General features: G+C 36.6%; 5 protein-coding genes across 5 annotated transcripts; 2 read left to right on the plus strand and 3 right to left on the minus strand.

The window, feature by feature from the left end:
• LOC104710559 (transcriptional regulator ATRX homolog) lies at positions 4,511–6,741 on the plus strand. Its single transcript, XM_010427184.2, has 5 exons — positions 4,511–4,916; positions 5,373–5,962; positions 6,050–6,112; positions 6,205–6,256; positions 6,349–6,741. Exons 1-5 carry the CDS (start codon positions 4,845–4,847, stop codon positions 6,415–6,417), a joined length of 846 nt encoding a protein of 281 aa, XP_010425486.1. The 5' UTR covers positions 4,511–4,844; the 3' UTR covers positions 6,418–6,741.
• LOC104710560 lies at positions 6,831–7,634 on the minus strand. Its single transcript, XM_010427185.2, has one exon. The coding sequence runs from the start codon at positions 7,365–7,367 to the stop codon at positions 6,870–6,872; it is 498 nt and encodes a 165-aa protein (XP_010425487.1). The 5' UTR covers positions 7,368–7,634; the 3' UTR covers positions 6,831–6,869.
• On the plus strand, positions 8,067–8,312 carry LOC109126646. Its single transcript, XM_019230399.1, is given in 2 exon segments — positions 8,067–8,173; positions 8,176–8,312. Coding segments are annotated over 2 exon segments (198 nt in total). The 5' UTR covers positions 8,067–8,070; the 3' UTR covers positions 8,271–8,312.
• Positions 8,389–8,997, minus strand: LOC104710561 (histone H3.2). The gene has a single exon (XM_010427186.2). It carries the CDS (start codon positions 8,914–8,916, stop codon positions 8,506–8,508), a length of 411 nt encoding a protein of 136 aa, XP_010425488.1. The 5' UTR covers positions 8,917–8,997; the 3' UTR covers positions 8,389–8,505.
• On the minus strand, positions 10,042–11,627 carry LOC104710562 (succinate dehydrogenase [ubiquinone] iron-sulfur subunit 1, mitochondrial). The gene is made up of 2 exons (XM_010427187.2): positions 10,867–11,627; positions 10,042–10,459 (listed from the first exon to the last, which is right to left on the minus strand). Exons 1-2 carry the CDS (start codon positions 11,538–11,540, stop codon positions 10,294–10,296), a joined length of 840 nt encoding a protein of 279 aa, XP_010425489.1. The 5' UTR covers positions 11,541–11,627; the 3' UTR covers positions 10,042–10,293.

Here is a 17,216-nt window from a genome sequence, read left to right on the forward strand (position 1 = left end):
CTTCTTATCCTCAAATGTTTAAGCAGTCGTACTAGTTGAGAAATTCTCCTTAGCCTTTTTCTTCACTATTGTGCTTAGTAAAACTAAAATGTCAGCAAACTAGAATTTACTTTTACTTTGCTTGCTGTGTTTGTTTTATATAAAGGCACATCAGAAGGATAGTAACATAAAACATAAAATCAATTTTAAATTAACTTTATATTTTCTAATAGTGCTGAAACAAAACCAATTACGCCGAGCAAAAACAAAATGGTAATAACGACATCCAAAAGAAGACATTCAGAACGATGAGAGCAACCTCCAGACTTCCACTCGATTCCACATTCATAGCAAAACGTGTATCCACATCTATTAATCAAACATAAACATTACAATTTTAGTAGGGTAGGTGTAAACATAATTGGTCGAATTCCAATCAAAGGATCTAATTGTTATATAGCTAAAGAATGTGATTAAAGATGGCACCTGCAAGTTATTACAACCATGTTGTGTTCTTTCGATGATGGTTCGATAATGTGTTGGCACTTATTACATTGACGCCACGTAGCTGTAGGATTTGGAGTTGGTTCCAACCTCTCGTCATTGCATGACAAGTTGATGCAAAAGGGTTTACCGCTTTTGAAGCGGTATCTCATAGTTCCATCTTTTTCAGTAGATTCGGAGACTTCACCTCCTTTCAAATCCAAACAGATAGTTTTTTTCTGAGAAGGTGGCGGTGGCATACTTATGCTGACTTCAGAAACTATTGTTTCCATTGCAAGTTTATAAGCAAAGCTAGCTTGAGTTCCAGTCACTAGAACAGGGATGCTAGATGTCAATTGTTGTCTTATGCGTTTCACATCATCCATCACCAATGCGATCCTCTCTTGCTCAGGTGCACATCTCCCCATGACCTAATTAAAAACATTTAAGACGCACACACATCATCAGTTACATGCAACATTGAAGCAAATATTCAAAGACTTGTCAACCAAGGAATTAATTCTTTTACCAAATTATAAAAAATCTGATATTGATCAGCGTCACAGCAGATTGAGATATGAGTCATCCCCAAACTCACGGCTTCGGTTAGTCCTCGTTTCAATGCCCTAAGCTCAGCCTCCAAAACTGTAATGGCAGAGTCATGGATGGACCCCTTCATCTGAAACAAGATATTATCTTGCCAGCAAATTGCGACCCCAAATCCTGCCAATGAGTCCTTGCTTACTAAACCCTTGAAGTAAAGATTGTAGTCAGGTTTGAAGTCGAAGACTGACGGTTTTAGGCCATCTTCTTCTCGTGCTGCTAGAGTGCCTTCCTCCGTGTCGCACATACTTTAAAGATTTTTCTTCTTCTTTCTTAGGTAAACAAAAAAGGTCTCTAAATTGCTTTACGAAGAAACGACGAAGTTTATAAATTGGATGATGGCTTAGAGAATATTGCTACATTTTTGTAAAAAGAAGTTTAACATAACTGAGCAATTTTATTAAAACCAAAAAGAAAGAATGTAATTAATTTCCAAAATTAAAAGTTGGTTAATAATATTGGCTTTTCTTTAAGTTTTTCTCTTTACCCTTTTGCGCAACGAGTCTTTTGAATAACAAGACTCTTAAAAAACATAATCTCAGCCGTGAACCTCCCTCTTCCTTCGGGAAAGAGATGATTCTGACGATCAAACTGTTTTGATAGATTCTTTTTCTGCAAAAACGGAGAATTTTCTTGTCTTGTTTCAAAGTTACGGTTGTTGTTGTTTGCCTTTAATTTCTTCAGTTGCTTTTGTTGATGGTATTAGTGTTGATTGATTGACTATAAATTGTCTTTAGAGAACAAAATACTAATCAAAAGTTACACTTGTGAAGAAAATATTACAACCAGTATCATTAACATTAGTTGTAAACTCTTGTGTACCCTTGTAATTTTTGATCAAAATAAATTTTGCTTCTAGAGTTTTCATTAAAAAAAATATAAATAAAAAATGTTTGAACATACAAAAAAAAAAAGTTATAATTATCACCGTTATTTATGAGTATAAAATTCGAAGTATGTCAACTGTTTTTAGCAATAACCAATGTAAAAGAAATTAACAAACAAATAGTGGAAGAACAAAAAATAGCATACCAGTACATGCATCATGCATGAAAATAACAAATGGAGTTTTAGCATCACACATCACATGTGTTCCGGGTCCGTTGCACGTGCGACACATTCGGACCGTAAAAGCCACACTCACTACTAGGCGTGATTACAAAACCACGAATATTCTGCAAAAACGACTAATAAACTAAATTATTTAAATAGCAATAAGAACTTTGTTTAATCTTGAAGTCTCCTTAGCAATATAAGTATTTTATTAAAGTAAAACAAATATCCTAGTAATATTAATATTAATATTGAAAGTGTGCATCAAACGGTAATGTAATAGTATATATTTTGCTTTCGATTTCAAAACTCAAAAGTTCATTGTCATCTCATCAAATCGTTTTCGTATGTGAAAGATTATAATATTTGAGCTATCAGACATTTTCTACATACATAACCTTAAGATAATACATAATTTGCATATAATTACATTTTTTGTCAACGCATAATATTTAATGTATTTCTGTTATATTTTTAATAAGTAAGAACTCGGAAGGAATAGCGTACCTTTCTGTGATGGTTGAATTGTAATGTATGGTACTACTAACTCCGAAGAGACAGACTACTTACAATTTAAATCTGTTTTATTGTGTATGTTACAAAATACTCTAATAATCGGTTATACACACCAACGTTGATACCTCATACTCCATCTACTTATTACCACCAAACTCACCAATGAAAAAAAAAATGAAATAATTACAATTTTAATTGCTTTTGCGTATGCATCGAATTATTGAATAAAATTTTCATAATCATAACAATTTTCTTACAGCATTTTTCGGAAAAGCAAATGAAATTCATTTTTTCCCTTTGAAAATACAGTATTGTTATTGTTTTAGGTTAATTAGCGATTTTTTTTCTTCTAAATTTTTTAATACAATATGAAATAACTAAAATACTTGTGAATGTGAAGTCTTCATTTTTCCTCGACGAAATACAAAAATCGTTGAAAAATAAATCTTCTTGGAAACAACCATTTTAAATCACTTTATCCAAAGCATTTTTAATCAGATACCAATAAAGAAATAGATAACCATAAAATTTAGGGATGGGTATTTCGTTTTAAGTTCGGGTTTAGTTTGGGTTTGGTTCAGTTCGGTTATTCGGTTTTTGTAAAACTTTAACCAAATTCAACTGAAGTTAGTTTGGTTTGGTTTATGTTCGGGTCGGTTTATATTTGGTTCAGTTTGGTTTGGTTTGGTTTTAGTTTGGTTCGGTTTTAATTCGGTTTAAAAATCAATTTATGTAATAAAATAAAATTGATTATGGTTTTATAATAGTTAATTAATCAGATAAATTAGAAAACCTAGAAAATTAAAATTAAAAACCTAATATTAAACATATTTAAATCTAAATTTATATTTAGTTAATTTTATTAGAAAAATTAAAATAAAGTAAAATAAAAACTAAATGCAAGTGGTCATAGGTATGATCACATATTTATAATTTTAATAATATTATTAACTAATTAAAAAACACATTAGGTTATTGGTTCGGTTCAGTTTTAAACCGAACCGAACTGAACCATTTGGATTGAGAAATAACATAACCAAATAGCTGGAATCTAGGATTGGGTTTGGTTTGGGTCGATTTAAGTTCTGTTGGTTCGGTTCGGTTCGGTTCGATTTAAATGCCCACCCCTAATAAAATTGTCCTAATTTTCCATTTTTTAGTAATACAAAAATTGACTAGAAATTTGGTGTTTGATATTAATATAAATTCAAAAAAAAACGTTCAACGTTAATTTGGTCAGGTAATTAAAATATATGATAACAAAAAAAAAATTGATGATGTAATAAAATCTCTTCATTTTCATTACGTTTGGATAGGCCACTTTATCACTGTATTTACTTTCCATATACTACTATATATTTTTTAAAAATAAAATCGGCTGACGAAAATAAATCTGTAAAGGTATATATTGTTTTAATGACATTTATTCTAATAATATGTCCTCCATTACAAAGTACAAAACACACAACACACAAGTAACGTTTTCATTCACATTCACAAGAAAATCTAGATTTAAAATGTTTTTCTAAACATAAAAAGCAATTAACTTAATTTTATTCCTTTAATTATTCTTTAAATTAAATACCATTCCAAATATAGCTTAAAATAAAAACAAACGTTTCATAAGTTTTTTAAAAAATAATAAAGAACTCATAAATCGGTTCCGAAGACCGAGTTTCCAGAATTTCTCAGTTTTTTTTCTTCCCTACAAGAAATAAAAAATTCAAAACTTTTATTTACCCTTTCGCTTCAATTCTCAACAAACTACAATACCAACATCATACAAATCATATCCATTTCTTATGCAGTTTTAGTAGTATAATTTTCATTCCCATCCTCAAATATTATCAAAATAATAAATGAGTTTGATTTTATCTTCTTCTTCCATCTCCTAGTTCATGGGACCCAGATCTAAATATATTCTTCAGGACCTTTCCCCACCACATACATATACTTGTGTCTCTCTTTAAGCTTTCTTCTTCTTCTTTGAAGAGAGAGAAAAAAATCTCAGTTTCTTTCAACGACGACACAACACAGAAACTATTTTCTTTCAAATTTTGAATTTCAATAGACGTTAGGTTGACGAGAAATATACTCTCCAGANAAAAAAAAAAAAAAAAAAAAAAATTGTATTCTCCGAGCTGAGTTAGAAAAAAGCTTCTTTTTTTTTCATTTTTCCATTAGTGAAAATTTGGTATTGAGGTTGAGAAATGGGTGAATCTGCAGTTCTGGTTCATTCTTATTCGTTTGCTGCTCCTATTACCCGTAACGATTCTCATGAGGTTCGTTTTTTCTTCTTTTTTTTTTCCTTTGTTCTTACGCTTTTTTTTTCGTTGTTCTCGGAAAAAAATTTTGTGACTCGTAACGATAATTTTCCGGGAAAATTTGACGGAAACTGGGCTGTTTATACGTTTTTTATGAATACCCACGAAGAAAAATTTGACCTTTTAGTTATATTTCTTTTTTAGAATATTTTTCCTCTTAATGGAAATTTTCTCGGATTTTCCCGGAAAAAAAAATTTTGGTAACAATTTTCCCGGAAAATTGAATATAAAGTTTCCATTTTTTGTTGTTGTTTCTAATAAATACAGTAAACGAATGATTGATGCACAAAGAAACGTTATTGAATTTGTTAAATAAAAGTTTTTAAATTTTGGATTTGAAATCTCAAAGCTTTTTTTCTGATTTGTTTGTTGTTGTTTGTTGTGTGTGTGTGTGTGTATTGGATTTGTTTGCAGGACAATACGCTACATGCGTTAAGCCAATCGATTTCATTTGGGAAGTTTATGACAGAGAATCTTGAATGGGGGAAATGGTCAAGCTTTTCACATAAGAAGTATGTTGAAGAAGCTGAGAAGTACTCTCGTCCTGGATCCGTTGCACAGAAGAAAGCTTTCTTTGAAGCTCATTACAAGAGAATAGCCGAAGCCAAGAAAGCTGCAACTGAAGAACAGCCGACGGTCACCCCTGCTGAGGTTTTGCTTCATACTTTGGAAACACAGCCTCCTCCTCCTCCTCCTCCGGTGATCAAGTATCAGCTAGAAGAGGTTAATGATGATGATGATGATGAAGAAGGACCCGAAAGAAACAGTTTTCAGATTGATGATGGTGTTGTTTCGGATAACAAGCCCGTGGTTGGTGATGATGATGATGATGATAAGGAGGTTAAGAAGCAAGAGGAAGAGTTGTTGAACGAGGATTGGTCTGTTGGTGAAAAGGAGAAGCAGAGGAAATCGATTACAAAGAACAGACCTGTGTTTAGATTGTCTCTAGAGAAAACTATCCCTCACAAATCTTTAGATGAGATCTCTGTAACAGAGAAAAGAAGGTAACAGTTTGTGATTTCACATATTTGGTCTGGAGATATAACAGTCTATTTTATCTGATTGTTATGTTTATGTAACACAAAATGCAGCGAAAGACCGATAACTCAGATACAAGAAAAACCGGTTCACCGCCAGAGATTTAGTCTCTTAAGGTAAGTCAGACTCTGTGTGTTTTCTTTCTTGCTTTAGATTGATTTGTTTGTCCTGGTTTTGATTATATGTTGTTTGTTTGTTATACCAACAGCTGTTTTAAGGGTAATGCTAAAACTCAAGATCAGAATCAAAGCAGTAATAAGGTAAGGCTATTTTTGTTGTTGTCTATTCAAATCTCATGTGGACATCAAAAGAAGATGGTTTCTCATTTCTCGGTTGCTTTCTTTTCGCGCAGAGAAAGACGGAGAAGAAGAAGAAGCAGTTTATGTGTCTTTGTTTGAAGGCAAAGACTGTAAGAGAATAATCATAAGAAAGGTGAAAGAAAGCTTAAAGAACACACTGCTTTGGAAAACGTTTACACAGTCTGCAAAAGGCTGATGGGAGGAATAAAAAAGATCGATTTTCGAGTCACATACTCGATGGTTTCGATCAAGCTTTTAGTGATAAAACCGCAACATTTTCGTTACGTAGATGGCACCGATTATGTTCATCAGTTTGGAAAAGAGTCTGAGTGCAATAGAAAGAAAAGAAAAAAAACTGGAAATAGCTTCCTTTGTTTTGTTCTCTTTGAATCTTTGTTATCTGTCTTATTACTATGTAATGAAAGAACACATCTCTAGTTTCTTGATATGATCTGATCTTAATCTTGAAATTGGTAAAGCTACCAACTTTACTTAAAAGATAATGTTAAAGTAATCAAATGAACATTCACAAAAGAAAAAAGGAAAAAAGCTGATCCACGTGAGGGAGACATCATTAGACCAAACACCAACCATCTTCTTCTTCATCGTCATCTTCTAACACATGTTCCGTCATCATCATCCCCACATCGTAAAAACTCATACTTTCACCATAATCAAGAGACCCACCATTTTCTTCTTTATCACTTTTATCTCCATTACTCTCTGTCTTCACCGTTTCAAGTACTCCAGCTTCATCTCCTTCTACTACATTGTCTTCACAGTTATGAGGATCCAAGAAACCAGGGAGATTCAAAACAGGATCGGATCCGGGGACAGTCTTGACCCTCCACGTCAGCAGTTTGTAGCTTGATGAAGCAATGTCGTTTGATCTCACCCAATGCACCTGGCCAGGCAACACTTTCCGGTGAGCTTTGGTTGGTTTAGATGGCGATTCGGTAAATAACTCAGAGGTTTGAGGTGAAGTCAAAGAGTTGACCGGTCTTGTGTTAAGCGGTGGTGGAAGAATCCGGTAACCTCTGACTAGACCATGTTGCCGACCTTGTCGTCTCATCTCCACCGTCAATATTTCACCGAAAAAAAGGAAGAAAAAGAGTTTTTGGAATTGGAAGTTAGCTTGAATGATATATAAGCCAAGAAGAAGAAGAGCTCTTTAATGGAGTCAAAAACGTAACATCCAACACAACAGGAGTAGTTTGTGGATCAAGTCAATGAGTTGTTGTTATAGATAACGTGCAAGTTATTAAATAATTCAATACCTCTTTATCTTGCAATGACAGAACATGAATGTAAAATTTGAGATTTTGACATTATTACTTTAGTATTTTTGTCCCACATCGTTTAGCTAGCTAACATAAGTCGTTTTATTTTCAAGTATATAAAGAGAGGTCGAGCCAAACTCTAATTCATACCTTTCTCGGCCTTCTGGCTAAGATCAAGTCTAGTATCTGTTCTTATCAGTTTAATATCTGATACTTGAGTCATCGACTCATGTGATACTTGAGTCCACAAAGATAGCTCGCTATCTGGATTCTTATGAGTCGTCTGTGCGTTGCACTATAGCACAGGCTAGGCTCAACCCATCAATCTAATTAGTCTAATTCTTCTTACCTTTCAATAAAACAAACATATCAGCTTAGTTTTATACAGAACTTAGAACTCGCTAAATATCCCACATCGGTTACGTGAACTATCTCAAGTCAGTATACATAGTTGTACAAATGAGAAAGAGTAACAATTGTCATTGGACGAAGTGAATGGGTCACCTGGGCTTGTCTAAGTTCCGACCCAGGAAAGTCCCCGGGCCACTTATCCGCAGAGATGCGGCCTCGGTAACGAGAGAGTCATAAGGTGGAGAGATATAAAAGCTGAGACGCGTGTGTGGAGCTTCTCTCCGCCGATGATATCATGGCCGTTCGTATTACGACAGTTATTCACCTGGTCCTTATCGGACTAACTGAACGGGGCTTACGTTTCAATGACAAACAACTTTTTTTATTTGCAAACTTCTCATCAGAATTAGAGTTACCAAGTCGAATTAAAGATTTGTTCTCATAAAATTGCAAAAGATAAAAAGGTAAACTAGATTAAATATTCATTTTGGCATTTCATCGAACACATGGAAGACACTTCTGAACAAAGGAGTACAAACAGAGAAAAAAAAACTGGATCTAGACTTCTTCTTCATCTTCTTAAGCCCTCTCACCCCTAATCCTCCTTGCGAGTTGGATATCCTTAGGCATGATCGTAACCCTCTTAGCGTGAATTGCACAAAGGTTAGTATCCTCAAACAAACCAACCAAGTAAGCTTCAGCTGCTTCCTGGAGAGCCGCGACTGCACTGCTCTGAAACCTCAGATCCGTCTTGAAATCTTGAGCGATCTCACGAACTAGTCTCTGGAACGGAAGCTTGCGGATCAAAAGCTCTGTGCTTTTCTGGTATTTCCTGATCTCTCTCAACGCCACTGTTCCGGGACGGAATCTGTGAGGCTTCTTCACTCCTCCGGTGGCCGGAGCTGATTTCCTCGCCGCCTTCGTCGCGAGTTGCTTCCTTGGAGCTTTTCCTCCGGTGGACTTTCTAGCGGTCTGCTTGGTTCTGGCCATTTGCGAGTTCTTGAGAAATGAAAAATTAAAGCTTTAATGGTTTTTGAGAGACTTTGTGTTTGATTGATTGATTTACAAAGAGTGAGGTTGAGATGTGTTTTTATACTAATGGAAGAGACGAAGTCTTTTGTTCTCGTCCGTTAGATCACTTTTCTTATCAACGGTTAATATTATTTGTGTCTATGCGATCCGTGTCGTATGTTGAACAACCAATCAGAAAGATTTTCTCAGCGTTGAGGGATTGCACAAGTGGACAATTTTTGATACGTGTCAAAGATGACGTGTTGTAATGATATGTCGTGATTTCAAAGACTCTGAGTGAGACAGAGGTGTTTTGTATTACGTCGTCGTTTCGCGAGGAATTCAGCTAGCATTTTTTAAATCGGTTTCATTCTTTGATATTTTTTGATGTGTTCATACTTCATAATTTTAGTCGATGAACAGATTGCAAAAATTCTGTTGGTTTTAAGTTTTAACAATCCGTAGATTGAGTCTTGAGATCTCTTTCACTAATATAAGCACAATTTTATATACTGACTTGTATTTTAAATCTCTATACATATTCTTTGTCACATATACATGAATATTATGCATCTCAAAGGCTCTCAAACTCGGCAACACTGAACACAGACCGGAGGCTGTTTCTCTATGTTGCAGTCACAGCAAGATGTTTCGCAATCGTTGTTGCAGCCTGCGCATGAAAAACAACAACAAAATGCATGTAAAACTTCTTTGTTTTTTTCTATATAAGAGCTTTCTTTAAAGCTATGTACCTTCTACAGTAAAAAACAGAGACTCCTCATGTTCCTGAGAACTCGGGAAGAACTGAAACTGTTCGGTTGCTGGAGCAATAACAGTTGTTGCCCTACCAATAATGACCAAAGAAACAAAGAACAGAGCTAGTGTTGTCCGTGTCATCTTTCTTTCTTTGTGTCAGTACTCAGTACTTGAAGTTATACTTATGCAGTCAAGGAATTTGAACAACCAAATTGGTTATTGTGTGATCTTTACTAAGAGTAAGGCACTATGATAATATATCACGTTGTGTTCATGTGCTGACAAGGAAGGGACACAAGTACGTGAAATGTTTTTATACAAAGCCAATGCAGATGGAACACAAAAGAGTAGATGATAAGTAGATGTGGTTTAAGTTTCCTTGAGTTTTATTACTTAAAAGGAGGTTTTTTCAGCAAGATACAGCCACAAAACCCCATCTACTTGGGATGACTTGCTCAAGAGATTTTAGAAACGCTAATATTTGGCAACAGCAATACAATAATGAATTGAAAAATCTGAAGGTTTTGTGAAGATTATTAGCTTCAAACGTTAAAGGGTGATGAGTTTCCCAACTGAGTACCGCACACAAACTTCGCTGATTCAACGCTGAAGTTGCTTGATGTGTGTGATCTGTTTGCCTGGGTTCAAACCCTTTGGACAGGCACGAGCACAATTCAAGATCGTATGGCAACGGTAAAGCTTGAACTCATCATCAATAGCCTCAAGTCTTTCCTTAGTGTACTCATCACGACTGTCGCTTATCCACCTGAACACATATCAAACAAGTCTCTTGTTAACAAACACATCCAAATATTAAAACTTTATCTAAATCACCCGGTTAGAATCAATCAGCTTCCCAAACCAAAACATTGAAAATGCGATTTCACCTAAGACAGCAAAAAAAGACTTGAATGAACCACATATTTGTGTAATCAATGCAGCTAACAACAAGATATACAAATCTTCCCAATCATCCATGCAAATTCCAAAATCAGATTCTAACACAAAAACAGCAAAACAGACTTGAATGAAGCACCATAAGTGAAATCAATGCAGCTAACAACAAGATATACGAATCTTTCCAAAAGCAAATTCCAAGATTGAAGGTTCTAAGTCCTACAAAACCAAACTTATCTACCAAACAATTAACAATTCTATCAATCTTTCACTTACCTATTAGCATGCAGCAAAGCAGCAGGGCCAAGGTAAGACTCGGGGTTCCACCAGTAACTAGGACAAGAAGTGCTACAACAAGCACAGAGGATACACTCATACATCCCATCAAGCTTAGCTCTATCCTTCTTACTCTGCAAAATCTCTTTCCCAGGAACAGACGGAGGAGTCTTCCTCTTCAACCAAGGCTCAATACTCTTATACTGATTATAAAAATTGGTCATATCCACAACCAAATCCTTAATCACAAACATATGAGGCAACGGCGTAATCGTCGTCTCCGATGCTCCATCTTGAATTTTCGTTAAACAAGCAAGTCCGTTACATCCATCAATGTTCATAGCACAAGAACCACAGATACCTTCACGGCACGATCTACGGAACGTGAGAGATGGATCCATCTCGTTTTTGATCTTAATCAACGCATCTAACACCATTGGACCACAATCCTTGAGATCGATCTGGTAGTTTTGAAGCTCTGGCTTCCCTGGGTTATCTGGGTTCCATCGATAGATCTGAAAATTCTTCAATTTCGATTCTCTTCCGCCGCCAGACGAAGCTTTTGTTTCCGCCTCCGCTCCTGTAGAAGTCCATCTCGCCGGGATTAACCTCGCCGCCGTTGTTAACCTCGACGGCTTCGTTCCAACTAATCTCCCGATCAAACCTGACGCCATTTTTTTTTTTCCTCGGAGAAATCTGAAAATGACTAAAAAAAATTATTCAAGTATTTATATTTTCAGGAGATAGTTAATTTTTAATAACCCGAAATTAGCCAAAATTGACGATTTAGGGAGATATAAATATAAATATATATAGAGACACAGAGGATTAGCTACGTGTGCATATTTGTAATTGTGAGGCTTTAGGTTCATCTACGTAGAAGAGCCGTAGATCTTTAGAACAAGTAACGTTTCGAAAGATTCTGACCGTTCACTATTGATACCGACTTAAGTTAATCGTGGCCAACACACGACTGGATATTTCAAAGGCGCGTGCTCGTCTTGAAAAGTGTAATAGACGTGTCTTCACTTGATTGGATGCTTTCACCTAATGAGAAAAAGAGGAGGACTAGAAGACTGCGTCCCGTTTCTAAAGAGATGAGGAGCACGTTGTGCAGTTCTTTGATTTGAGTACTTTTCTAGCTTTGAATGGGAGGACAGAAAAATAACAGATCACCCTTTAATGTAGTTCTCCTATTATTAAGTTACCATTTAAAAAACTTTTACTTTTAAAAGTTAATACAGATGAACTGTGTGCAGTTCATATTTTTTTTGTTTTTTTGTGGTAAATGCAAGAGAAATACATGCAAATCTGGTCTACAGCTTTTTTGATGCTGTTTACCCTTGATCTGCATTTAAATAGCCAAATATTTAATTTATTTTTATTCTGTTTGAACTGTTTGAACCACTTGATCTACCCTGCCTGATATGCTTTCTCTATCTCTTCGGAAATGTGGGAGCCAAAGTTCAATTTGTTCAGACGATGTTGACCAAAAAGACCTTTATTTTTATCTTTTTAGAAAATAAACAGGAAACAGCTATAAAACAATGTTATTGTAAAAGAAGAAGATGAAAGATGATTTGATAAAATCGTCCTTATCATTGTTACTTATGTTGTTTACCTTGACAAAACTAAAATTATGAACAGTTTCATAAACATAAACAAAAAAGAAGTCTTGAAAAATCTTTACAAGGAATGACATATAGAAGTACGTAACGTAGCACATATCCCACACAACACGTCCTATGTTTAAACGATATCTACACTACGTTATATGTGCAATGTCACCCCTCAAGAACAAACCAACCAAGTAAGCCTCAGCTGCTTCCTGGAGAGTCGCGACAGCACTGCTCTGAAACCTCAGATCCGTTTTGAAATCTTGAGCGATCTAACGGACCAGTCTCTGGAACGGAAGCTTGCGGATCAAAAGCTCGGTGCTTTTCTGGTACTTTGTTGAACTTTGTAGATTGTTTAATTTCTGAGATAAGAACAGAGAGTAAGAGAAACTTCTTTCTTTTAAACTTCAATCATATTTTCTCTGTCGATACAACATTGTTTTTCATACATACTTATAATCAAAAGAAACTAACAGCTCTCTGACACACACCATGCTTATTCTCTTGAACACTCAGCAAAGACACTTAAGTAGATAAGCTTACCTCTAGACCAGTCTAGTTTCATACCTAATACAAAAGTTTGATCATTACTTTTACCAACCTTGTTGACCTGCAACTACTAGTTTCTTCACTTGGTTTCTCTGATTCTTTTAGTTTGGTTTGGGTACAAAATAGGCATCAGTCAACACTCCCTCTTGCCATTTTGTTACTCAAACCAAGCTTGTCTCGAATCCTTTCAAAGTTCTGTCTTCCCAATGCTTTGGTAAAGATGTCTGCTAGCTGTTCTTCGCTTTTGCAATATCCCAGTTTGATATCTCCATTCCTCTCTGATTCTCTGACGACATGATACTTGATCTGAATGTGTTTGGTCCTTCTATGCTGAACCGGATTCTTTCCTATGGCAATCGCTGACTGACTATCACAGTAGATAGGGACTCCCTCTTGAGTTGTGAATTTTAGCTCTTCTAGTAATCGCCTTAACCATACTGATTGATTTGTTGCTTCACACAGCGCCATGTATTCTGCCTCTGCAGTAGACTGAGCAATCATGTTTTGTTTGCTTGTTTGCCATGAGAACATTGCTGAACCAAGGCTAAAGCAATAACCTGTAGTCGATTTCAGGTCTTCTCTACAACCTCTCCAATCACTGTCCGAATAACCTATCAACTTTGGTTCCGCAGTTGCAATGAATCTCATTCCCATATCAATCGTCCCCTTTATGTATCTGAGGACTCTCTTTGCTTCTTTGAGATGTTTGGCTTTAGGTTCTTTGAGATACCTTGATAGATACGATGCAGAGAACATCACGTCCGGTCTGGTAGCTGTTAGATAGAGCAACCCTCCCACCAGACTTCTGTAAATCTTTGAATCAGTCAGAACTTCTTCTTCCTTTTCCAGATCTTTTCCTTGAGGCATCAGCGGAGTGCTCATGATCTTGCAGTCTTCCATGTTGAATTTCTTGAGTAGCTTCTTTGAATAACATTCTTGAGACAAGAAGATTCCTTCATCACTCTGAGTGATTTCCATTCCAAGGAAGTAGTTTAGTAACCCCAAGTCAGACATCTCAAACTCATTCTTCATTGCCACTTTGAATTCTTCCACCATGTCTTGATCGTCTCCTGTCACAATGAGATCATCTACATATATGCACACTACCAGCAGCTTTCCTTGATTTTCTCTTGTGTACAAAGCATGATCGTTTTCACTTCTCTTGAAGTTTTCTCTTGTGAAGAATTCATCGATCCGACTGTACCAGGCCCTCGGAGCCTGCTTCAGTCCATAGAGTGCCTTGTGCAGACGGAGAACATGATCTTCTTTCCCTTCTTCCACAAATCCGATTGGTTGTTCAGCATATATCTCCTCTTCCAGTGTGCCATTCAAGAACGCAGATTTGACATCAAGCTGAAACAATTTCCATTTTCTCTGAGCAGCAACAGCAAGAATTACTCTGATGGTTTCATGTCTAGAAACTGGAGCGAAGGTTTCCAAATAATCAACCCCATGTTGTTGGGTAAATCCTTTAGCCACTAACCNTCACAATGAGATCATCTACATATATGCACACTACCAGCAGCTTTCCTTGATTTTCTCTTGTGTACAAAGCATGATCGTTTTCACTTCTCTTGAAGTTTTCTCTTGTGAAGAATTCATCGATCCGACTGTACCAGGCCCTCGGAGCCTGCTTCAGTCCATAGAGTGCCTTGTGCAGACGGACAACATGATCTTCTTTCCCTTCTTCCACAAATCCGATTGGTTGTTCAGCATATATCTCCTCTTCCAGTGTGCCATTCAAGAACGCAGATTTGACATCAAGCTGAAACAATTTCCATTTTCTCTGAGCAGCAACAGCAAGAATTACTCTGATGGTTTCATGTCTAGAAACTGGAGCGAAGGTTTCCAAATAATCAACCCCATGTTGTTGGGTAAATCCTTTAGCCACTAACCGTGCTTTGTGCTTCACCACATTCCCTTCTGCATCAGTTTTTAGCCTGAATATCCATTTGACTCCCACCACGTTCTTGTTCATCGGTCTCTTGACCAGTTCCCATGTTTTGTTCTTCTCAATCATGTTTATCTCCTCTTCCATTGCTTGTATCCATTCTTTGTGTTTTGTAGCTTCTTCGAATAATGCAGGTTCTTCAGAGCTTGTGTAGCAGCTTTCCATGAATCCAGAGTACTCAACATCAGCGTATGGAGCAGAGAGAAGAATGTCATCAATTGATCTAGTCTTTCTGTTTGGTGGACTTGAACTGCCTCCAGGACTGTCACGATTCAGATTTAAGGGACTTGGTAGAACATTCCTTCTCCCTCTGGCTTCATTGTCTCTCGAGTTTGGCTCATCAGCTTGCTGATCTTCTTTTGGTTCAGGTGAAATCTCATAGTGTTTGATCACTTCCTTCTTTTCCCAATCCCATTTACTGTCTTCATCGAAGATGACGTCTCTGGAGATATCGATCTTGTTCTCCTTTAGTAGATACACTCTGTACCCTTTTGTTTTTGAACTGTATCCAACAAATATAGCTCCTTTTGACTTGTCATCCCATTTCTTCCTCTTCTCATCAGGTATGTCAACATAGCATATACTCCCGAAAACTTTCATATGACTTACAGATGGTTTTGAGTCATTCCAGGCTTCCAGAGGTGTCTTGTTCTTCAGCGTTCTTGTTGGTGTTCGATTTTGAGCATAAGCTGCAACATGAACAGCTTCAGCCCAAAACTTTAGCGGTAGGTCTTTTGCTTTGATCATAGCTCTCGCCATTTCCACTAAAGTCCTGTTTCTTCTTTCTGAGACTCCATTTTGCTGCGGAGAGTATGGTGCAGTGAGTTGCCTCTCAATGCCATTTCTTTCTAGGAATTCTGTAAATTCTCTAGAAAGATACTCTGTTCCTCTGTCTGTTCTTAGCTTCTTGATTCTGCAATTTGCATTGTTTTCGACGAGATTCTTGAATCTTTTGAAGGTTTGAAATACCTCCGATTTTGCTTTCAGGAAGTAGACCCAAACCATTCTTGTAGCATCGTCAATGAAAGTAAGTATGTACCTGCTGCCATTGATAGATGCGTTCTGCATCGGCCCACACACATCACTGTGAATGAGTTCAAGCTTGTCTTTGGCTCTTGTTTCTGATTCTGTTGGAAACGAGTCACGACGGTGTTTGCTCAGGATGCAGCTTTCACACTTTCCTTCTTCCACATTGAACTTGGGTAAGCCAGTCACCATTTCTTTTGACTGCATGATCTTCAGATTTGAGTGTCCTGTATGTCCAAGGCGTCTGTGCCATAACTCTGTTGATTCAGCTTTAGCCACCATTGCTGTTTCTTCATTCGAGAGCCACTTCAGGTGAAAGCTCTTGTTCACCATCTCTACTTCCTCCATTTTCTTTCCTACACGATCGTGAATGATGCACTTGTTTTTCTTGAAGGTGACTTGATATCCGTTGGTGATCATTTGGGGAACACTCAACAGATTCTTGCCAAGTTTAGGCACAAGAAAAACATCTTGAATGCCTCTTTTTCCTTTCCTCGTCACAACCTCAATTTCTCACTTTCCTTCAGTCATCATCATAGCTCCATTTCCAACTCGAATTGGAACTTTGAAGTTTCTATTGATTTTTGTGAAGAGTTTTTCGTTTGCCGTCATGTGATTTGTGCACCCACTGTCGATTAGCCAAGTGTTTCCTTCACTTGGTTCCTTGAATTCTTGTCTTGCAATGAACACAAGATTTTCTTTCTCCATTGCTTCTGCTGTCTCTGCAGCCATTCTTAGCTCCCTCTCCGGTGAGCTTCTTCTTTCTTGCTTCGTGTCCCTCCTGGTCACCAGCTTTTTTCTTCCGACTTCTTGAGCCATGTTGTCGTTCCAGTGATCAGTATTGCTTTGATACCATGTTGAACTTTGTAGATTGTTTAATTTCTGAGATAAGAACAGAGAGTAAGAGAAACTTCTTTCTTTTAAACTTCAATCATATTTTCTCTGTCGATACAACATTGTTTTTCATACATACTTATAATCAAAAGAAACTAACAACTCTCTGACACACACCATGCTTATTCTCTTGCACACTCAACAAAGACACTTAAGTAGATAAGCTTACCTCTAGATCAGTCTAGTTTCATACCTAATACAAAAGTTTGATCATTACTTTTACCAACCTTGTTGACCTGCAACTACTAGTTTCTTCACTTGGTTTCTATGATTCTTTTAGTTTGGTTTGGGTACAAAATAGGCATCAGTCAACA

Source organism: Camelina sativa, chromosome 9 (assembly GCF_000633955.1).
Source record: "Camelina sativa cultivar DH55 chromosome 9, Cs, whole genome shotgun sequence".
NCBI lineage: Eukaryota > Viridiplantae > Streptophyta > Magnoliopsida > Brassicales > Brassicaceae > Camelina > Camelina sativa.